The sequence below is a fragment of the Felis catus genome, chromosome E3 (assembly GCF_018350175.1).
Source record: "Felis catus isolate Fca126 chromosome E3, F.catus_Fca126_mat1.0, whole genome shotgun sequence".
Lineage (NCBI taxonomy): Eukaryota > Metazoa > Chordata > Mammalia > Carnivora > Felidae > Felis > Felis catus.
In genome coordinates, this window is record NC_058383.1 from 18134428 (window position 1) to 18155992 (window position 21565).

The window sequence follows — 21565 nt, forward strand, 5'->3', positions numbered from 1 at the left end:
GCGGGATAGTTGCGAACCGCCGGCAGGGGCTTCCGGTAGCGAGTAGCCGTGATTGGTGGAGGCCAGGACGGGGGGCGGGGCACCGGGAAATTCGAATGGGAGAGGCGGGCCAACGGAGGGAGCGGAATGGACGCGGGGGGTACCGCGCAGCTGAGGCGACGCGAGATGGCGGCGGCGATCTCAGGTACGCGAGCCCGGCCTGGGCAGGACGCCGAAGTCTGGAACCTGGTGGAGTAATGTGCCGGAGCCTGGTCCGGGTTCTGCGCGTTGTCGGGGCGAGGCCGAAATGGCGCGGGGGCGGGGAGGGGAGGGGAAGGTGGGAGTCTTGAGCTGGTCGGCGCACCTCGCTCTTCCCTTCTCACTTGTTTCCAGCCCTCCGTGCGGGTCAATTGACCGTGTTAAAACACCCAGTTCCGATATAGAGCTTTGTTTGAGCCTAGCGCACTTTTCCTCTGTGAGCTTCCAGTTTCTTTGTAGAATGGGGACAGTTACCCCATCTCGGGAGATTATGTGAGTAAGCGAGCGAAGAGTGGCTGACACCGTAGGGACCAGAGGAAAGGAGCTGGATGCGCATTTTGCGAGGGGAGGGTTCTGTGTATGACGTGCTGTTTGGGTGAGCGGAGATCCCTGGGAGACGCTGGAGGGCAGGCCGAGGCACAGCAGCTGGGTGTGAGTTGACAGTATAAGATGTGCCCAGATCACAAATAGGGGGAATAAGGGACTGTTTCCTTTCGCTCTAGCCGTGGAAGTCAGTGCTATTTTAGGGTTGGAAAGGCTGTTGGGATATTAGGAATCTTGTATGTTGTGAGTGTTTGTTTACAGATGTCTCTGCTCTCTTCCTGTCCACTGAATTCTGGTCATTGATTATGATAGATGCCATAGTAATTGATTTGAGTCCCCTGCTGTTGGTCAGGCCCCGTGGAGAAACAAAGCTGTCTAGCAGAATGTCAAACACATGTTGAGCCCTTGCTAGGTGCCAGGCACAGTTGTAAGCACTTTGCGGTGATGAATCGTTTAATTGCTACACAATGCGATAAGGTGGTTGGTTGTTATTGTCCCTGTTTTGCAGATGAGGAAACGGAGGCATAGATGGGTTAAATAGCTTGCTCAAAGTTAACACAACTAGTGAATATTGGGGTCTGAATTCTCAGGCAGTCCTACTCTAGGGCCTCTGCTCTTAACCATTATGCCCAAGCACATGATACTCCTGCTTTCGGAGCACAGCCTCCCTCCCCTCACTTTTCCGACACCCACTGTGCCTGGTACATAGTAGATATGGTTAAAATGCTTGAATGAATATTGACCCTTCTCCCAGACAAGTTTATAATCTGTTTCAGTGGATAATCGTATAAATATATGCTATCATGAAAAGCAATGAGAGAGATGTATAAACTGCGATAGAGAGTGTAAAATCTGAAGTAAGTAAACCCTTGGATATTCTGGGAGGACCTAATTAACAGAAGTGATATTTGAAGTGGGTTTCAAGGGTCGGATAGGAGTTTATCAGGCCTCAGCTGGATGAAAAGACCACCGAGTGATTTATTTATGATGTATAAAGAGGCCAATGTTGCTGTCTTTGGCTCAATTTCCTCATCAATAAAAGAGGAGTTAAACCAAATGAAGTTGGGGAATTGTGAGAGGGAGGAAATTAGAAGAAGTAAGTGCTAGCCTTGCCCAACCCTTAAAGTTGCTTTTATGACGAAAGGGATAGACTCTTGTACTATAAGCACTTGTATACATGTGCCTCTCCTTCCCTTCTCCCTTGGGCTGTGGGCTTTGGGACAGGAATGGCAGGGAGCGATTTTTATGAAGAAAACAAGAAACAAGACAATGCTTTATGTTCATTCACCAAAACTTAATTTGTTCAGCAAATATTCCTTGAGAACTACTCTGTGCCAGGCACTGGGGATATAAAGGTGACCAGAGTAAGACTTGTTGTCACCGAGTTCACAGTCAGATGGAGCACAGAGACACATCTACAGTTACAGTGGGATGTCATGAGTGCTTGGATGGAGGAGCCAGAGAGCCATGGACACAACTTCATGGGAGAGTAATTTTACAAAAGAGGGTTTTTTAGAGGAAGTAAGGTGTATTTACCTCAGTCACACGGCGAGTGGTGGTGAGAAGGAAGATACTTCGGGGAGAGAGGATAGCATGTGCAAGGGCCCAGAGGTGTGAGAGAACTGGGCATGTTGTAGGAACTGTATGTAGGAAGGTCATTGTGGCTGAGAGCTTATAGTGCAAGGGAGGAAGTGGGAAGAGAGCGACTGGAGGGGAGTGAAACTAGAGGAAGGGAGACCAATGTGGGAGACTGTTGAGATGATGGTTGCCTTTGCGAAGATTGTGCAGTGGGGTAGAGAGAAGTGGACTCCTCTAAAAAGGCAGAATTGACAGATACTGAATAACTGATGTAGAAGGTGAGAAAGAAGCTGGAGTTAAGGAAGACTCCCGTCTTTGGGGTTGGTTCCATTCATTTACACTAGAGAGCATAGGAGGAGGACCAGGTGGCAAGAGAGAAGGACCAGGTGGCAAGAGAGATGGGGAAGGGTTCAGTTTGGGATAGGTGGGGTTTGAAGTACCTTACGACTTCAAGAGGAGGTGTAAGAGGAGGTGGGGGGGGGGTGCAGGATGTTACTGGCATGTGTGTTTAGCATAGATGTGCTAAACACCCTGTAGTGCACAGGACAGCCTCACTACAAAGAATTATGTAGCCCAAAATATTAGGGCCAAAGTTGAGTGACCTCAGGCTAGAGAAAGGATAGAAGGAGCCTGGAAAAATATTTAAGATTGGCAGGAACTTAGAAGGAGTAAGCAGAGAGCTGTTCACCTTGGCCCTCTGGCATGGAAACTAGGGGAAAGTGTATTTTTCAAAGGAAGGCAGATCGAGGGTGTCCGATCTTACTGGGAAGTCAAATAGGTTGGGGACCAGGCATGTCCACTGGATTTAGCATTAGGGAGGTTATTAGTGACCCTGCTGAATGGTGAGGGCTGAAGTGAATTGCTACCTGGAGGAGTGGGTAACAAGAGTAAATAAGTAAAAGAGTGTAATAATAACAATAACTAATATTTACTGAGCCCCTGATGCCACCCACTGTGCCAAACATTGTATGTACATTCTTTTTTTGACTTCTCACAATCTTATGATACTGTTATTTTATAAAGAGAAACTGAGGCTTGCAACAGTGAAGAAGGCTTCCCAAGCTCACACAGCTACTGGGTGGGTGGAACTTGTCTTTGACTCCCAGGCCCATGGGGATACAAAGATGAGCTGAGAAGGTCTGGGGACTCATACAATGAACTTCAGAGTTAGACTTTCATTTGAAGCTCTGTCACTAGGTAGCTGTTGACCACAGGCAAGTTAGCCAACCTCTCTATACTGAGGTTTCCACATTTGGAAAATGAAAGATGAACATAAAATAAAACACCAAGGCTTTTACCAATGTACCAAATGCCATTCTGAGCACTTTGACATGAATTACCTCATTTATTCCCTTAGCAACCCAGCGAGTACATATTTATTCCCATTTTACAATTGTGGAAACTGAGGCACAGGAATAGACCATTATGTACCCGTTTCCTTGTAAGTGGCAGAGCTGGGCTTTGAACCCAGGCCATCTTACCTTGAATAACGAACCTACTTATTCTGTGCTGGTTACTGTGTTGGTATTTTACATGTTACTTCTTTTAATTCTCATTAAGCCTCTCCGAGGCCCACCCCACCCCATTGTATAAACAAAGAAAACCAGAGCACCTGGATGTTAAGTCACTTGCCCAAGGTCACAAGCTAACAAGTGTTAGAGCTGGAATTGAAATTCAGCTCTGTCTGACCCAAGTACATCACCACAGACTTCCCCTTCCCCTTAAACTTCCTTAAATGTGTCTGTATCTGCCAACTTTCTCTGTTCTCCCCCAAACCCCGGGAAAGATAGGCAAGGAGAAGCCCCTGCACACATTTCTGACAAGTCAGTGAACCTCTCTGCACCTTAGTGTTCTCACCTGCATGGGTGCATCTGCAGGTTTCTCTTGTTACGGACTTTCAGGACTCCTGAGGATCGAGCGAAAACTAGATGCCCAAGTGCCTTGTAAACCATGGAATGAGAAGGGGTATTACTGGCTTCGTTTGTCAGATAAGGGAGCAGAAGCCGAGGTTTTGTAGGCCATCCGCTTATGGGCATGCCTTATGTGTAAGATTCTCAGCAAGGGTAGTCTGCCCACCTTTTCATCTTGCTGTTCCTGTGTTGGTCACACATACCAGCCTCTTGCCTTCTCTGAGGCCTATGGCCCCGACAACCAGCTGTTACCACTAGAAAAAGGGAGAGAGTCAGAGATGCCAAGAACTTTCCCAGTAGGCAATATGGCATCCTCACTGAAAGCAGATTTTTGGAGGCAAAGAGATCCAGGTTGGAATTCTGCTGTTAGCTGTGAGATACTGTGTGGTATCCTCCACCATAAAATAGAGAAATGCCCTCCTCATGAGATATTTTTAGCTCATTCAGTCCTCATGAAAATAAGGAGGCTATTTGTTGTTGTTAAATTTTTATTTTTTTTAAGTAGTCTCTATACCCACTGTGGGGTGCGAACTCACCACCCCAGGATCAAGAGTCTCATGCTCTACTGACTGAGCTAGCCAGGCACCCCAAACAGGCTTTTTTTTTTTTTTTTTTTTTTTTTTTTTTAAGTAAGCTTCCCGCATAGTGCAAAGCCCAACATGGGGCTTGAGCTTATGACCCTAAGATCAGGGCCTGAGCTGAGATCAAGAGTCAGATGACGACGAGCCACCCAGGCGCCCCCCTCAAAACAGGCTTTTTTAAAAAAGTTTTATCTCGGGGCGCCTGGGTGGCGCAGTCAGTTAAGCGTCCGACTTCAGCCAGGTCACGATCTTGCGGTCCGGGAGTTCAAGCCCCGCGTCAGGCTCTGGGCTGATGGCTCAGAGCCTGGAGCCTGTTTCCGATTCTGTGTCTCCCTCTCTCTCTGCCCCTCCCCCGTTCATGCTCTGTCTCTCTCTGTCCCAAAAATAAATAAACGTTGGGAAAAAAAAAAAAAAGTTTTATCTTGTGTTTTCTGATAAAAATATTTATAATCTCTCTTTTTTTAATGACTTAAATTTAATTATTGGAAGCAAACTAAACAGAAAGCTTACAACAGAGGAGGATTGCATGTTAATGCCTTTTGCAGACTGAGCTGGGGCAGAAAGGGTCTGGGCTGCCTTTCAACCTCATCCCTTCCAAACAAAGGTGTCCATCCACAGTGTTACTTATTTTTTTAATGCAAACATTAGAGCATCACAGAACTGGGTAACAAAAGAAACCCACATAAGCTCCATCAAAAGAAAACCATCAGTTTTGTGTAGGTAACACACATGTACAGGTAAGTGTATGTTGTAAACCTCAGGTGAGAAATAGAAGCACAGAAGAGTCAGGCAGTTCATTGACTGGTTTTGGGAGGGGCAAATGTCAGCTCTTTTTATCCTTACAAGATGCTGGTCTACAACACCTTGACAATCCAAAGCATGTCCTACCAGCAGCATCCACACCATCTGGCGGTTTGTTACAAATGCAGAATCTCAGGCATCATTCCAGGGACGGAAGTGAAATCGGCATTTTAACAAGAGCTTCCAGGTTACTTGTGTAAACATGGCAATCTACTCCCCACTGGACTTATTTGTAGAGCAAGGAAAGAACTGGGCCAAGCTGGGGACACCCACAGTACAGCCAGGGTGGAAAGAGCTTCCCCGAAATGAGCTGTGGCCCCTGGCCCTCCCATGGTGTCCCCACGACCTTAGCCTCCAGTCCATCTTCCCTGCCCCTCTGTCAAGGTTATGTGGGTCTCTAGTCTACTTAAGATGCTGGGGTTTTGTTTTGTTTTCAGGCTGTGCTTACTCTTTCGAGGAGCAAAAAGACAAAATGTAGGCTATGAAACAAGGTGCGACAGCCACAAGGCCCCAGGTGTAAAATACCGACGTGCTCAGAAGAGCTGCTGCACCTCCATAAGCCTCTTTGTTGGTAAAATGGCACTAAGAGGGGACCCCGCGGGACACCATGAAGATTAAAGTGTACCTGACATGTAGCCAGTGCTTACTGTTAATGTTTGCTAAGTACATGATATGGTTTGCAACCCCTGACCTGTATGTAGGTAATCTCTGTCCTCCAACCCCCACCGTACTCCTCCTGAGACCATGTATCTGATTCATCTTTGTCTTCCATCCTGCCCTTCTCTGCTCATCCTCACTAACAGAACACAGAGTCCCGCCTCACCAGTTCTCCAGGGGGCCATGCTTTCACACCATCATGCTTTTGCATATGCCATTCCTTCTGCCTGGAATGCTGGGCAAGCTGCTATTCATCCGTCAGAGCTCAGTTCTATCAAGTAGCTCTTCCTGTAAGACTCCTACCGTTACCTCTCTGCAAAGCCGGCTCCTGCAACTTCTGTGCTACCACCGTATTTCATGCCTAAAAACTTCCCTTCTCTCCTCTAGGAGCTGGTCGCTGTCGGCTAAGCAAGGTGGGGGCTGGCCGGCGCCCACCTCCAGCTCGGGTAAGGGTGGCCGTGAGGCTGCGACCATTTGTGGATGGGACAGCTGCAGCAGGTGAGCCCCCTTGTGTGCGGGGCCTGGACAGCTGTTCACTAGAGATTGCCAACTGGAGGAACCACCAGGAGACTCTCAAATACCAGTAAGGTTCAGGCCACTCTTCCCTCCTGTCCCTCTCCTCTCTCCTAGCTCACATTATCACTTGCCCAGACAGTTTCTCAGACGTGCCTTTTTAATTTTTTTTTCAACGTTTTTTATTTATTTTTGGGACAGAGAGAGACAGAGCATGAACGGGGGAGGGGCAGAGAGAGAGGGAGACACAGAATCGGAAACAGGCTCCAGGCTCCCAGCCATCAGCCCAGAGCCCGACACGGGGCTCGAACTCACGGACCGCGAGATCGTGACCTGGCTGAAGTCGGACGCTTAACCGACTGCGCCACCCAGGCGCCCCAGCAGACGTGCCTTTTTAGAATCTCCACCTTTCATAGCACAACTTTGTTCCCCACACCTTCGTTCGGGCTTTCAGAAATGTTCATAGGTGCCCACTTGTGACCAGTGTTCTGTAGGATACTTGGGGAAAGACTGGCAGCTGAACCAGATTTACATTACTATTCACAGTCTCATGGGGGAAATAGGCACAAAGTGGGGAAAGGAGTAGCAAGGGTGACCAGGGGAGCCCCAGCTAGGATCGGGGAGGTGTGGGAAGGGTGGGAGGAACATAGACCAGCCAGCCAGCCAGCCAGCCAGCCCAGGCTGCAGCTGGGTGTGACAGAAGCCATCCGGATTTGGGGACAGAACTCACAAGGGCAGCTACCTTAAAACCCCACTGGAGGTGGAAAGTTGAGACTTTTCGGCCTGTCGTTCTAGGCTAGGGGGTGGCAAACTACGGCCTGCAGGTCAAATCTGACCAGGAGTCTTTTTTTGTAATAAAAGCTTTATTGGAACAGAACCACACGTGTTCATTTGCATACGGTCCACGGCTGCTTTCTGACTATAATGACAGAGGTGAATAGCTGCAAAAGGAATCCTATGGCTCACCAAGCCTAAAATATTTATTAGCCGGCTCTTTACAGAAAAAGTTCGACAACCTCATTCTAGGCCCTTGGCAATTGGACTTGTTTCTTACCAGCCTCATTCCCCCCAACACAGGCTACACTCCACTTAAAATACTAATCTCTGCTGTGGCCTCAGCCACGGCTTCTCTACCGGAGTATAGAGAGTAGACTGCAGGTGAGTGGAGTCTCTCCTAGTCAGAAGCAGCATCCTCTGCGCCATCGTGGTGTACCAATACTGCTTCCTATATACACTGTGTTGGGGGAAAGATCAGGAAGCCCTGCTCTTGCACACCATGTCTTCTCTGTGCTATTTTCTTTTTTAAGTTTTGTTAATGTTTATTTATTTTGACAGAGAAAACACGAGCGGGGAAGGGGCAGAGAGAGGAGAGAGAATCCCAAGCAGGCTCCCTCGCTGTCTGTGAGATCTCACGAACAGTGAAGATCATGACCTAAACCAAAATCAAGAGTTGGACATTTGACTGACTGAGCCACCCAGGCACCCCTGTGTGCTCTTTTTGATATGTGGAATATCTTTCTCCTCTCTGTCTCTGGCAAAATCCTCTTTGCTCAAGCAGACTCACTTATTCTTTCTAGTGTGTCCTCCTCTTTGTTTCCTGAATCACAACAAAGAATGGGTATCTTTCTATCCCACCAGACTACAGAACTCCCAAGATCAGGGCATCAGATTCATCTCTTTATTTCTAACACCAGTACAGAGACAGGAACAGGACAGGTGTTCAGTGGGTGCTTTCTAAGGTCTTTATGCAAGAAAAGGGATAGAGACTCTTTTAAATCCGTGGCTAGTATTACCCTGTAAGTCTGGGTGAGAATGGAACCCTCCACTAATTCCCTCCATTTTTCCTGTCTGCAGGTTTGATGCCTTCTATGGAGAGAGGAGCTCTCAGCAGGACGTCTATGCGGGATCAGTGCAGCCCATCCTGAGGCACTTGCTGGAAGGGCAGAATGCCAGTGTGCTTGCCTATGGGCCCACAGGGGCAGGTGAGGGAGCCAGATAGGGAATAGCCATGGGTCAGAAAGGGCTTCAGAGTGGGGAGGAAGATCTCACAGCGATCTCCACTCTTTCCCCAGGGAAGACGCACACAATGCTGGGCAGCCCAGAGCAACCTGGAGTGATTCCCCGGGCTCTCATGGACCTCCTACAGCTCACAAGGGAGGAGGGCGGCGAGGGCCGGCCATGGGCTCTCTCTGTCACTATGTCCTACTTAGAGATCTACCAGGAAAAGGTGAGCACCCCCCCCCCCCGCCCCCACTCTGGTTGGGGGGGAAGAGACAAAAGTCAGAATAAGATCCAGTTCTTAAGCATGAAGCTCTGCTCTAGCAAGGAGGCAAGACCCGGAAAAACAGGTTGAGGTAGCAGATGGTACAACTCTGACAGCCCAGCAGAGAAAAGGAGACTGGTGCCCAGGAAGTAAGTGGCCTGTGTCTGCAGAACCCGCCCTACCTCTCACTGCTCCGATAGGTATTAGACCTCTTGGACCCTGCATCAGGAGACCTGGTGATCCGAGAAGATTGTCGAGGAAACATCCTGATTCCGGGCCTCACACAGAAGCCCATCACTAGCTTCGCTGATTTTGAGCGGCACTTCCTGCCAGCCAGTAGAAACCGGACTGTAGGAGCCACCCGGCTCAACCAGCGCTCCTCCCGCAGTCATGCTGTGCTCCTGGTTAAGGTGAGGCCCGCCGACAGGGTGAGGACCCGGGAAGCCCCTAGAACCTGAACTAAGTTGGGGGTCCTTGCTCTTAACTCCAGGTGGATCAGCGGGAACGTCTGGCCCCATTCCGCCAGCGGGAGGGTAAACTCTACCTGATTGACTTGGCTGGTTCAGAGGACAACCGGCGTACGGGTAACAAGGGTCTGCGGTTGAAGGAAAGTGGAGCTATCAACTCGTCCCTGTTTGTACTGGGCAAGGTGGTGGATGCACTGAACCAGGGCCTCCCTCGTGTGCCTTACCGGGACAGCAAGCTCACTCGCCTGTTGCAGGTCAGGCCACCCACCTCAGGGCGAAAAGGGGCTGGAGAAGGAGGTTCTTAGGTGTGCTGGGAGGGTGGGGAACAGCAGTCAAGAAATGAAAACGTTGGGGGATGCCTGGGTGGCTCAGTTGGTTGAGCCTCCAGCTCTTGATCTCACAGTTCCTGGGATCGAGCCCTGCTGACAACAGCAGAACCTGCTTGGGATTCTCTCTCTCCCTCTCTCTCTGCCCCTGCCCTGCTTGCACTCTCTCTCTCTCAAAATAAATAAACATTAAAAAAAAAAAAAAAGAAAAAAACAGAAATGTGGGGTTTCTGATCTGCCTATCCTGCCCATCCCCATCCCTCAGGATTCTCTGGGTGGCTCAGCCCACAGCATCCTCATTGCCAACATTGCCCCCGAGAGACGTTTCTACCTAGATACAGTCTCTGCGCTGAACTTTGCTGCCAGGTCCAAGGAGGTGATCAATCGTCCTTTTACCAACGAGAGTCTGCAGCTTCGTGGTGAGGACTGGGGTTGGCAAGAGTGGAAAGGCCAGATCTGGACAGCTGGGGAGTTTGCTGACTCTGCCCAGCATCAGCATAGAGGCTGACCGCCCCCTCCCCCCCCGCCCCACATCTTTCCTAGTCTTGGCACCCATTAAACTGTCTCAGAAAGAACTGGTAGGCCCATCAGAGGCAAAGAGAGCCCGAGGCCCTGAGGAAGAGGAGATTGGGAGTCCTGAGCCCACAGCAGCTCCAGCCTCTGCCTCTCAGAAACTCAGGTGAGCAGAGTGGGAGGGGCCTTGGGTATATTCCCTGTTCTGTTGTGTCTGAGTTGGGTGCAGGGCAGTAGTGGGTTTAGTCTGTGAACTTGTTCCTCATTGAATTCACCCCAAATCCTACTCTACCAAATTCACTGAAGTGCTAAGGTCAATCTCTGTCCTTGGTGCTGCTGCCCGGGGCCTGAAGGAAGCCTCCTCCTTGAGTTCCTAGCCCCTCCCTTTCCATTTTCCAATCCCTTTAGGCAGTCAGCAAAACCTCACATTTGGGGGCAGCTCTTTCTGGTTCAAGAAGTAATCTAGATCAGGTCTTTCAGGTCTAGAGGATAAGTGCAAAGCAAAGAGACAAGGAGGAGATGAAGAGCCATGTGTCCCTGAGACCTCTCAGTCTGTGCGTTAGAGTCCAGCATCTCCAGGACCCTACAAGGAGCCCGTTGCTATCTAACTTTGCTTCTAACCTCAGTCCAGAGTCACTGAGTCCCTCCCTTCTGTGTGTATGGCGAGTCTCCCTAGTTCTGATGGCCCCAGCTCATGGCCCAGTATGCTTGAATCCTTAGGTCACTGCTGTTTAGTGGTCTTGCCTAGCTTTCTGTGTCTGGCCACCTGGCCCCCCCGAATAATTCTAGGGAGCCAGCCACAGTTTTTACTTTGCCCAGTTTCTACCCAAGCCCAAGTACAGTCTCTCTAAACTATAAGTCTAAAGACTAGTGAATAGGGGTGACCAGAGGAGGTCAAGGATTAGTACATCCTCTGCCCTGGGGAGGCTGCTGTAGTTGAGGATGGATGGCATATAGCAACAGGTGCTTGCTTGCTTAGAACTCCATGTCAGTTTTGTCTCTCCCAAGCTATTTGTCAGCAGAAATGTACACCCCTGCACATGTGAATAGGCAAAGCTCAGAGATGGGGCACATCAGACCTAGTCAGACCTTGACCTCGGGCTCTAAAGGAAAGAAGACTAGAACATCAGTATATGATGGAGGGTAGGTAGTACAGGATGCAGTAAGGAAAGAGGAGCTGCTTCTGTGAGAGCCAGGAAGGAAGAAATGACTTCTGGTATTCACCCATATTTTCTGATCCTGCTCTTCCTAGGCACTTGCACACAAAGAACAGGGCAGTCCCTGTCCTTGAGGAGCTAGTTCACAGTATAGGAAAGAAGATATACAATCAAGCTGGCTGGGTTTTACGGGAAAGGTGGTATCAGATTGACTTTTGAATGATAATTGTGAGGGGAAAACTTCCAGGCAGAAGGAACAAATGTTAGGCATTATGCTCAGATTAAGTCAGGACTCAGCTCGAATATGCCTTTCCTACTGCCCATGGGAAGAAGGCTTGGCATTTGAGGTCTGCAGCGGCTTTCAAAGCCCTGCTGAGGATGACTTCCTTTGTGAATCTTTCCCCACATGCTCCTCCAATAAAGGCACACAGCCCTTGCTGTCACCTTATCACAGTCTCTTCTTCCCCATTAGACTGTGAGTGCCTATAGGGCAGGGAGTGTCTTAGAGCCTGAACACCTACAACTCAAGTGTTCATTAAATACTTGTTCCATCGGATCTCCTAGCATTCCTGAGGGGTTACCTGGGCAAGTAGTGATTGATCCTCACTCACTTAATGAAGACACTGCACCCAGAGAGTCTGAATGACTTGCTCAGGGTTGCCCAGCAACTTAATAGCAGAATGTGGAATCACAGAATACACCAATTTAAGGCATATTGAAGGGAATCGTGCTGTGGAGAGGGCGATAAGAGGAGAGGTGGGTGTGGAGTAACCTTTGTCTGCTCAGCCCCCTACAGAAGCTGAGCAGCATGGACCCAGCTGTGCTGGAGCGCCTCCTCAGCTTGGACCGTCTCTTGGGCTCCCAGGGGAGCCAAGGAACCCATGGGCTGAACACCCCGAGGCGAGAGCGGATGGTGCTCATGAAGACCATGGAAGAGAAGGATTTGGAGATTGAGGTAAGTGTTGGGCAGGTGGGGGCTGGGATTCCTATTGGCCTTGAGAAGCAATCTGAGGATCTTCAAATAGGGAAGGACACTGAAAGGTTGGACCAGCATCCGATTTCTATCTAACCGGGAATCCCTGTTCTTCAGCTTCTGCTTGAATGTCCTTAATGTGACTGGACTTTGAAAATAATTGATCAGCTGTGAGGAGGTGAGGGGGGTAGAAATCCAGGTAAAAGGAACAATAGAAGAGACTGTCATTTTGTAACACCAGCTCAAATTAAGTTAGGACTTTCGAACGGTCTTTCCCTTCAGTGTTTCACAAAGGGGCCCATTCCACCTCTGAGCATCCCTGATCATTAGAAAGCCCTTAATTACAGTGGCTCCAGTTGTCTCCTGGTAGCTTCTCTCCTTGGTCCTTGCCCTGCCTGCTAGGGCGTCAGAGCCCTGTACTCACTTTCCTAATCCACTGCCGTCCAAGCTGCCTGAAAGTCGTTGGTTCTAGGTGACATGTCTCCTTGATCCTTTCCAATAGAGGCTGAAGATGAAGCAAAAAGAACTGGAAGCCAAGGTTTTGGCCCAGGAGGCTGTAGACCCAAAGGATAAAGAAAACTCCTCTCCTGCAGTGCTCCGACCGCTTGCACGCCGCACAGTCACAGTAGCTCAGCCCCTCAAAAAGGCTGTGGTGATGCCCCTGCAACTGAGTAAGTGTGGCGGTGGGGACCAGGAGGGCCAGATAACACATCTTGGAAAGGGAAGAGGTGTTTGGAGCAGCTTTCATCATGTCATTTGTGTGCTCCCACTATGTTGCAACCCCAGGGAAGGGTGAGGACTGTCTGAAACAGAGCTTGAGTGCTCTGTTCTCAGGCATTTAGTATGTTAACTAACATACAGACTAACAACAGACTACTTTCCAATACAAGAAAGGTCACATGGAAACAACAAGAGGTTAATTTGGGATGGAGGGGACCGACCCAAGGAATCAGAAATGGGAGAACCAAGGGGCCACCAGGGAGGGTGAGAAGAAGTAGCCTCTGCCATGATTCTGGTTCACAATTCTTGCCTTCAGTTCAGGAGCAGGCGGCATCCCCAAATGCTGAGATCCATATCCTGAAGAAGAAAGGCCGGAAGAGAAAGGTGAGAGCAGCTGGAGGCTTCAGCTACACTTAGAGCGGAAAAGGGTGGGTAGTAAGCTCTAGTGAGAAGAGCACTGGCCATGGAGTCAAAACACGTACCAGCAATTTACAAGTTATTTATCCTCTGAATATGGAGACACCTCACAGGGCATTTAGGATGACATACAGTATGTACCTAGCGGAGAGGGTGTCCAACACCTGTTACTTCCCTTTCTTCTTGATGGCTCTCACCCTCAGTCAGTAGCTGCTTGCTAGGTACATTGTGTAGCCTGAGTCCCACTCTCTACCAACTTAAGAGCCCACTTAGGGAAACATGACCTAAGCATTCAAGAAATGAAACAACACCGAAAAGATTACCTAAAAACTGAGATGATATGTTGGGGGCATGGGTATCATTTATCGCGTGCCTTCTGTGTTCCTCCCTAGGAGTGAAAGATGATTTTTGGAGATGAGGCAGATTTAAGAGCTTACTATGTGCTTTGTCCTCAGCAACAGTCCCCACTCTTTCACAAGTCAGATAAAATGAGAATCAGCCCAGAGAGTGACCAGGGAGGAGGGTTTTTGGACAAACACTTGAAGGAAAGAGAGGCTAGGAAGGGCGGGGAGGTAGCTGCTGTTAGGTTCCTATCCTTGGCAGAGGAGTCTAAAGCAGTTTGCTGCCACAGGCTGAATAGCAAACTCTGTTTCTGTCACTCACCTCCCCCTGCCTCATAGCTGGAGTCCCTGGATGCCTCAGAGCCAGAGGAGAAGGCTGAGGACTGCTGGGAGCTACAGATCAGCCCAGAGCTACTGGCCCATGGGCGCCAAAAAATACTAGATTTGCTGAACGAAGGCTCAGCCCGGGATCTGCGCAGCCTGCAACGCATTGGCCAGAAGAAGGCCCAGCTCATCGTGGGCTGGAGGGAGCTCCACGGCCCCTTCAGCCAGGTAACGGCCCCGCGAGGGTGGCCTGGAATGGGGGGCGGCAGAGGAGAAGCGCGGCAACCCCCCCCCTCCTCCCCTGCCCCTTCCTATCGCTGCTGTCCTGCCAGGTGGAGGACCTGGAACGCGTGGAGGGCATATCCGGGAAGCAGATGGAGTCATTCCTGAAGGTGAGCCCACGGCCTGGCCCCCTCCTCTCCCTGGCCTGTGCCCCGCCCCCAGCTCTAACGCTGCTCTCCCCTCCTGTGTTGCAGGCGAACATCTTGGGTCTCGCCGCGTGTCATCGCTGCGACACCTCCTGACTGCAGGCTCCTTTCCTCACTTGGCCATTTTTTTTTTAAATTCTCGTATAACCGCGTGTCGTGTAAATACAGTTTTTACTCTGGTGCTTCAGCCTGATTCTTGGGACTACGGGGGTGGGGCCAAGGGTATAATCGCCCTTGGGATGGGCCACAAGCTCCGCCGCGTAACCTCTTTCGGCGCCATCTTTGGGAAGAGCAAGCAGGAAAGAAGCGGGGCAGGATTGTAAATAAACCGCTGGAATGGGGGAGAGGGGAAGGACGGTGGCCGAAAGGAATCAAAACACTAACGCAAAAGCCCCAGAAGGACGACCGTTAGGCGGGCGCGCGCTTCGTGTTTAGCCCCGCCCCATCCGTACCCCCGGCGCGCGCTCCCCTGTTCTCCCGCTCAGCAACGACAGCGGTTTTATGCGCGTGCGCGCGAAATAACGGCCGCTGGCGGAGGGAGGAGGGGGGTGGAATCTTTGAAGGGGGGGGAAGAGAGAAGCCGCCCTGTCTCCCGCGCGCCCACCACCTGCGCCATCGTCAGCCAATCAGCGGCCGTCTCAGGGGTCTCGCGCTTGGGGCGACTCGGGCTGCTGGGTGGCTCCCCCGTCCCTCCTCCCGCCAAGAGTCCCTCTCGTACCTCCCCCCTCCCGCTGGCCTCGCGCGCGCTCGCGCTCGCGCCCGCTCCAGCCTCTTGTGTGTCCTCGCGCCCCCCGCCCGCCCTCCCCGCGCGCAGTGTGCTCCGCTCCCCCCACCCTCCTCCTCCTTCCCCCCTCCCGCCCGCCCCGCGCGCCTCCTCCCTGGGTTCCCCCTCCCCCACCGCCGCCTCCTCCTCCTCCCGCCCCAGGGTGAGCTCGAGCCACCTCCCTCCCTCCCTCCGCCATGGATCCCGGCAACTGGAGCAGCTTCATCTTCCAGGTAACAACCCCCTCCCCCCGCCCCCCCACCCCCCCTTCCCACACCCCCTCCCGCCCGCCCTCCCTCCCGTCCCACCCCCCCTCCGCGCGCCCGGTGCGCGCGCAGCTGTCCCCCTCCCTCCCTCGCGCCCTCCCCCGCCCTCCCCGAGGCGCCGGCTGGGCGCGCGCGCGGCGGGGGCCGAGGCTGCTCCCTCGCTCCCCCCACCCCGCCCCGCCAGGCTCCAACCGCCGCCGCCGCCGCCGCCGCCGCCGCCGCCCGGGCCCCCGCCCCCTGCCCCCGGCCCCCGGCCCCGCGGGGCCTCCCGCCCCCACCCAGGGGGCGTCGCCGCCGCCGTCGCCGCCGCGCTCCGCGGCCCGCCAGGCGCCCTCCTTCCCTCCCTCCCGCCGGCCGGGGTGCGCGGGCGGCGGGGCGGCCCGCGGGCCATGCGTTCGGCGCGGCCCAGCCCGGCCGGCCGGGGGCGGCGCCCCGAGCCCGGGCCCCGCGCGGCCCGCGCCCCCGGCCCCCGCTGAGCCCCGGGGGCCCCGCCGTGGCCGAGGCCATGTTCCCCGTGTTCCCTTGCACGCTGCTGGCCCCCCCCTTCCCCGTGCTGGGCCTGGACTCCCGGGGGGTGGGCGGCCTCATGAACTCCTTCCCGCCACCTCAGGGTCACGCCCAGAACCCCCTGCAGGTCGGGGCTGAGCTCCAGTCCCGCTTCTTTGCCTCCCAGGGCTGCGCCCAGAGTCCATTCCAGGTGAGTAGGGGCCGGCCGTGGCGGGCCGGGCCGGGAGGGCGCCGACCCGCGGCCGCGGCCCACACGGCGCCTTGTCTTCGCAGGCCGCGCCGGCGCCCCCACCCACGCCCCAGCCCCCGGCGGCCGAGCCCCTCCAGGTGGACTTGCTCCCGGTTCTCGCCGCCGCCCAGGAGTCGGCCGCCGCCGCGGCCGCCGCCGCAGCTGCCGCCGCCGCCGCCGCCGTCGCCGCTGCGCCCCCGGCCCCGGCCGCCGCCTCCACAGTGGACACAGCGGCTCTGAAGCAGCCGCCGGCGCCCCCGCCGCCGCCCCCGCCGGTGTCGGCGCCCGCTGCCGAGGCCGCGCCCCCTGTCTCTGCCGCCACCATCGCCGCAGCCGCGGCCACCGCCGTCGTAGCCCCAACCTCGACGGTCGCCGTGGCCCCGGTCGCATCTGCCTTGGAGAAGAAAACAAAGAGCAAGGGGCCCTACATCTGCGCCCTGTGCGCCAAGGAGTTCAAGAACGGCTACAACCTCCGGAGGCACGAGGCCATCCACACGGGAGCCAAGGCCGGCCGGGTCCCCTCGGGTGCTATGAAGATGCCCACCATGGTGCCCCTGAGCCTCCTGAGCGTGCCCCAGCTGAGCGGAGCCGGCGGGGGAGGGGGAGAAGCGGGTGCGGGCGGCGGAGCGGCCGCCGTGGCCGCGGGTGGCGTGGTGACCACGACCGCCTCGGGAAAGCGCATCCGGAAGAACCACGCCTGTGAGATGTGCGGCAAGGCCTTCCGCGACGTCTACCACCTGAACCGACACAAGCTGTCGCACTCGGACGAGAAGCCCTACCAGTGCCCGGTGTGCCAGCAGCGCTTCAAGCGCAAGGACCGCATGAGCTACCACGTGCGCTCACATGACGGCGCTGTGCACAAGCCCTACAACTGCTCCCACTGTGGCAAGAGCTTCTCCCGGTGTGCACGGGGCCTCGGCCGCCCACTGGGCGGGTGGGGAGGGAGGGACGGCTACGGAGGTGGCCTGGCCTTGGCTGGCGGGGAGGGAGGAGGTTTCTGAGGACGGGGACCGGGAGCCACTCCCCGGGAGGAGGGAGGAAAGCCTCTCCTGGTTACCAGGGAGCAGGGGGTGGTACTTAGCCAAGGAGGTGGGTCCTCCGGTTGTAAGAAAGCTTCGCGTGGGAGGAGGACCAGCCCGCCCTGCGTCAGGGGGAGGGATTTCCTGCCGCGCCAGCGCTCCGAAGCCTTGGGCTGGGGCGAAAAGGCAGGGATCTTTGGAAAGGCCGGTCGTGCTAAGTTGGGTAGAATTGGGAGCGCGTCCGCTCCCCAGGCCCCTAACCCCAACCCCAACGTGTTCCCAGGCCGGATCACCTCAACAGTCACGTCAGACAAGTGCACTCAACAGAACGGCCCTTCAAATGTGAGGTAGGAAGCCCGCCGCCTCCTGTCCCGGTTTTCATGATTTTGATCCTCATTGTAGCTGTCTGAGCTCAGCCTCTCAGACCCCCTTTTTCTCTCTCTTCTTTTTGCTTTTTCACTCCATTTTCTCATCTCTTCTTCAAGACCCTGTCATCTCACTCCCATTTCCTACAGATCAAAGATCCCCAAGGCTCTGATTCCTTTAACCTCTTGCCCCCCTCTCCCCACTCCCCAAAGCTTTAACTCTCCTGACACCCCCCACGCCCCTCCCCCCTTCCCCAGAAATGTGAGGCAGCTTTTGCTACGAAGGATCGACTGCGGGCGCACACAGTACGACACGAGGAGAAGGTGCCATGTCATGTGTGTGGCAAGATGCTGAGCTCGGCTTATATTTCGGACCACATGAAGGTGCACAGCCAGGGCCCTCACCATGTCTGTGAGCTCTGCAACAAAGGTACATGCTGAAAGATGCTGGGAGGGCCAGGGACAATGGGTAGGGGACAAAGCCAGAGGCCCTTCCACAGACATGGGTTAAAGGTGTTGTAGTCCAGAGCTCATGGCATCTAGAGCCCTTTAGGAAGCAAATGGAACGACATCAGGAGGACTGAACCTCATTAAGTTTTGAGAGGTGTTGACTGGAGGAGATGACCTACCCGGAAGAGTCAGTCTCTGGGGGTGGGTAGGGAGGGTGGGAGCAGGACTCACTGCTGTGGGGAAGGAGTGGTCAAGAGCCAGTTCCCAAGGGTTGGAAGCCAGGGTTTCAGCTGTGTGGCCACATGTTCTGCTCTTCGGCTCCTGGGGCAAGCAGAGCGCGTTGGCAGGGGTTTAACAAGCTCGCGCCCTGCCCCAGGAGCAGAAAAAGCTGCTTTTAAACAGATTCACATATTCACGGAGTAATTGGGCTGAGACTGTATGGGGCCCTGGAGGGAGGGGACACAGCCGTCTCTGCTGAGGGTCAACTCTTCAAGTGGCTAGGAATCAGTGCGCTGTCATCCCGGAAGAGGTCCCCCAGCCACGGAGAATAGGCTCTGTGGGCACCAAGGCTAGGAAGCTGACACCACTCAACAGGCCCCAAACTTAGGGAGGGAATGTGCCCCACCAGCCCCAACAGAGTAGCTGGCCCCAGGCTACCAAGGATATGGTGGGAGGAGGACAGGGCCATCTGAGCAGGGCGTCCCCAGCCTAGGAGAACAGCCCCGTCTCTGGGGTCTCCACCTGGCTGACCCCCCATCCCCCATCCCAATCCACCCCCCCCCCCCAATAGGCTTCACCACAGCAGCATACCTGCGCATCCACGCGGTGAAGGACCACGGGCTCCAGGCCCCGCGGGCTGACCGCATCCTGTGCAAGCTGTGCAGCGTGCACTGCAAGACCCCTGCCCAGCTGGCCGGCCACATGCAGACCCATCTGGGGGGGGCCGCCCCCCCTGTCCCGGGAGACGCCCCCCAGCCACAGCCCACCTGCTGAGGGGGACCCCCGCACCCACCAGGCAAGGCGTGGGGCATGGCTGGGGGGGGTGGGATGGGTTGTGTGGGACGAGGGGGCTCAAAGGGCCCAATAGGGGATCTCAGGAAGGCCAGGGATGCCCATCCATCACTGAAGTTAGGGAGACTTCTGGGGACAGGGAAGGCCCTTCAGGACAACTGGGTAAGGATGCAGGCGGAGGCCTCTGGGGACCAAACAGGAAGTGAGCAACGGCTGTGTCCCAGGGGAGGGAGTCTGGGAATGAGTCTGGGGCAGGGGGCGAGGCTCTTGCCTTTCAGATTGTACTGTGATCTCCTGGTGTTTCTCGCTGTGCAGGTACCGGTGAGGTCTGTCCTATGGCGGCGGCGGCGGCGGCAGCTGCAGCGGCGGCGGCGGCGGCAGCGGTGGCGGCTCCCCCGACAGCTGTGGGCTCCCTCTCGGGGGCCGAGGGGGTGCCCGTGAGCTCTCAGCCACTTCCCTCTCAGCCCTGGTGAGCTCCAGGTTGGTGGCGGGGAGAGCGGAAAGTGGAGGAAAGTCCCTTGGTACCGTCTCCTCCTCCCCTCTCTTCCCACCAACTCCTCACTACTTCCCCACCAACCAAGGAGCCTCCAGAAGGAAAGGAGGAAGAGATGTTTCTTAGGGGAATTCGCTAGGTTTTAACGATTTGTTTCTCCTGCTCCTCTCTTCTCCCTGTCAGACCTGACCCCACACAAACACCTGTCCCCTCGGTTGTGTTGAAGCCCCCTGGACAGTGGGCAGGGGTGGCAGAGGACAGGAGTGGCCACTGCCCTCACCCCCTCTCCTCTCTGTAACCCCCTGCCCTGCCCTTCCAGGGATCTGTGAGCCTTCTCCTTGATGGTCCTTGCTCTCCTCCTTCCATCTCCCCCCACCCCCCACTACTGTCTGCTGCCCCTCCCTGGGGAGTTGGTGCTTTTTTTTTTTTTTTTTTTTTTTTTTTTTTTTTTCAGGGGGAGGGAGGAGAGGAAGGAGGGGAATCAAAGATTCTGTCCCGGAGGGGAAAAGGTGAGATTGGAGAAGGGGCAGAAGCAGGGAAGGCAACAGTAGTACCTTCATAAGGTGGGGTTGTTTAGGGTCAGGCCCTAAACATTGTCCTACTTAGAATCTGTCAGGGGAAAACACGTCAAGGGGAGCAAAAGAAGGAGCCACTAGGGCCAGAGGCAGGATAAGAGATGGAATTTTAGGGTGCCAGGGTAAACGGGGGGATCCAGGGACTAGAGGTGCTTCCTGGGGGTGGGGGGAATGCAGTCACAGTGTCTCCCCCGTCCCTCTTCCACCCCAGCTCCAGCCCTGGCCTTTTCTTTTCATCCCTCTCCCCCAAGACAGAAGCTGTGGCCCTGGCCATGTCATCGTGTTCCTGTGTCCCCCTGCATGTTCCCCACCCTTCATCCCCTCCTTTGCGCGGACCCCATTACAATAAATTTTAAATAAAAACCTGTCTCTGACTCTGGATTGGATGAGTTGCTCTCACCAAGCCCTCTGTCCCCACCCCCAAGGAGTTTCTTCGTTGCCGGGTGTCAGTCCCAGCCTTGCTCTCTACCCAGCGTGGCTCTGGGGCGCTGGCTCCTCCCTCACCGGAGGCAGCACCAGTGGCTGCAGTCCAGACCCAGGGTGGGGCCGAAGCTCCAGTGACTGGAGAGCAGGTTCCAGGACTCCCAGGTCTCCGGGGAATACCCAATCTGGGCAGGCCCAGAATAGCCACTGGAGGTTTGAAGACGCCTGGGTTAGAAACCCAAACAGTTACCAGACAGAAATGCTGCTCTCCCCCATCCACACCCCTTGCCTGCTGCTGAGACCCCCCGCCGAATACCTGCACACCCTCAAGGCCCTAAGAGGTGACGGCGGGTGGTGGAGTTGCAGAAAGGACGGGGGAAGTCAGCCCCGGGACTGGGAGCAGTGAGGGCGAGAAGAAAAACCGCACTGCTCCCCACCTGTCCCTTTCACCCTAGGCGTGGCCCATTCTGCGTTTGCGGGCTCCGCGGCCCCAGCCCCCTTCCTGTTCCAGACTGCCCCTGCAGCCTCTGCCCTGGAATTCCCTTCTGAGTCCTGCTCCAGGGGCCCTGGAGCCTTCCAGCGCCCATTTCTGCTGCTGCTTCCTCGAGGGTAGAGGGACTTCCTGTACTGCAGGCTCCCCTCTCTTAAAACCCCACCCTGTTCTTCCTGAGCAGCCTTCCTAAGTTTTGCCTCATCTCCCTTCCCCTCTTTCTGCTTGTTGGGGTGCCACCACCGGGTCCCGCCTGTCTCACAGGTCCCGTCTCCTCGCAGACCCCTCTCGGTTTCCCCCGGCCCCCTGACTCTGCCAGGACCCCCGGTGACCGTTGGCGGGAGGGGCCCGGGGCTTGGGAAGGGGGCACCCCCAGGAGGCGCGCGTGGGAAGGGGTAGGGAGGGGGCGCGAGTGGTTACCCGGCCGGTTGCCCGGGTAACGCG

The 21565-nt window shown here is 54.8% G+C and overlaps 2 protein-coding genes and 2 long non-coding RNA genes across 10 annotated transcripts; 2 read left to right on the top strand and 2 right to left on the bottom strand.

The window, feature by feature from the left end:
* Positions 1-65: 65 nt before the first annotated feature.
* KIF22 (kinesin family member 22) lies at positions 66-14712 on the top strand. Of its 3 annotated transcripts, none has more exons than XM_003998661.5 (14): positions 66-184; positions 6476-6671; positions 8456-8583; positions 8674-8828; positions 9065-9274; positions 9355-9585; positions 9923-10076; positions 10201-10336; positions 12114-12282; positions 12803-12971; positions 13337-13404; positions 14118-14330; positions 14435-14494; positions 14579-14712. In XM_003998661.5, exons 1-14 carry the CDS (start codon positions 127-129, stop codon positions 14624-14626), a joined length of 1995 nt encoding a protein of 664 aa, XP_003998710.1. In that variant the 5' UTR covers positions 66-126; the 3' UTR covers positions 14627-14712. The 3 variants fall into 3 exon arrangements, with proteins under 3 accessions (XP_003998710.1, XP_044903956.1, XP_044903955.1); XM_045048021.1 differs by lacking the exon at positions 66-184 and adding an exon at positions 5862-6132 and having other exon boundaries at positions 9355-9471; XM_045048020.1 differs by lacking the exon at positions 66-184 and adding an exon at positions 5871-6132.
* Positions 13124-14239, bottom strand: LOC102901294. The gene is made up of 3 exons (XR_442138.5): positions 14101-14239; positions 13761-13825; positions 13124-13377 (listed from the first exon to the last, which is right to left on the bottom strand). It is a non-coding gene; the product is annotated as an uncharacterized LOC102901294 (long non-coding RNA).
* A 713-nt stretch (positions 14713-15425) lies between the features above and the next one.
* MAZ (MYC associated zinc finger protein) lies at positions 15426-20575 on the top strand. 5 transcript variants are annotated; one of them, XM_023246740.2, is made up of 6 exons: positions 15426-15526; positions 16170-16256; positions 16340-17196; positions 17598-17661; positions 17938-18109; positions 18920-19122. In XM_023246740.2, exons 1-6 carry the CDS (start codon positions 15491-15493, stop codon positions 19120-19122), a joined length of 1419 nt encoding a protein of 472 aa, XP_023102508.1. In that variant the 5' UTR covers positions 15426-15490. The 5 variants fall into 5 exon arrangements, with proteins under 5 accessions (XP_023102508.1, XP_023102509.1, XP_023102510.1 ...); XM_023246741.2 differs by lacking the exon at positions 18920-19122 and adding an exon at positions 19456-20575 and having other exon boundaries at positions 15456-15526; XM_023246739.2 differs by lacking the exons at positions 15426-15526; positions 18920-19122 and adding an exon at positions 19456-20575 and having other exon boundaries at positions 15997-16256.
* Positions 18012-21531, bottom strand: LOC111558260. The gene is made up of 5 exons (XR_002738927.2): positions 20948-21531; positions 20713-20856; positions 18940-19606; positions 18361-18450; positions 18012-18226 (listed from the first exon to the last, which is right to left on the bottom strand). It is a non-coding gene; the product is annotated as an uncharacterized LOC111558260 (long non-coding RNA).
* Between the last annotated feature and the right edge of the window lie 34 nt (positions 21532-21565).

What these genes read in the sequence shown, in the direction of transcription:
- KIF22 (XM_045048020.1), top strand. Translation starts at nt 6,039, where the DNA reads ATGAAGATTAAAGTGTACCTGACATGTAGCCAGTGCTTACTGTTAATG. An exon ending in TAGAGATCTACCAGGAAAAG is followed by an intron (nt 8,829 to 9,064) that starts GTGAGCACCCCC and finishes CTGCTCCGATAG; the next exon opens with GTATTAGACCTCTTGGACCC. An exon ending in ATGCTGTGCTCCTGGTTAAG is followed by an intron (nt 9,275 to 9,354) that starts GTGAGGCCCGCC and finishes TCTTAACTCCAG; the next exon opens with GTGGATCAGCGGGAACGTCT.
- MAZ (XM_023246738.2), top strand. Translation starts at nt 16,065, where the DNA reads ATGTTCCCCGTGTTCCCTTGCACGCTGCTGGCCCCCCCCTTCCCCGTG. An exon ending in TGTGGCAAGAGCTTCTCCCG is followed by an intron (nt 17,197 to 17,597) that starts GTGTGCACGGGG and finishes ACGTGTTCCCAG; the next exon opens with GCCGGATCACCTCAACAGTC. An exon ending in AACGGCCCTTCAAATGTGAG is followed by an intron (nt 17,662 to 17,937) that starts GTAGGAAGCCCG and finishes CCCCTTCCCCAG; the next exon opens with AAATGTGAGGCAGCTTTTGC.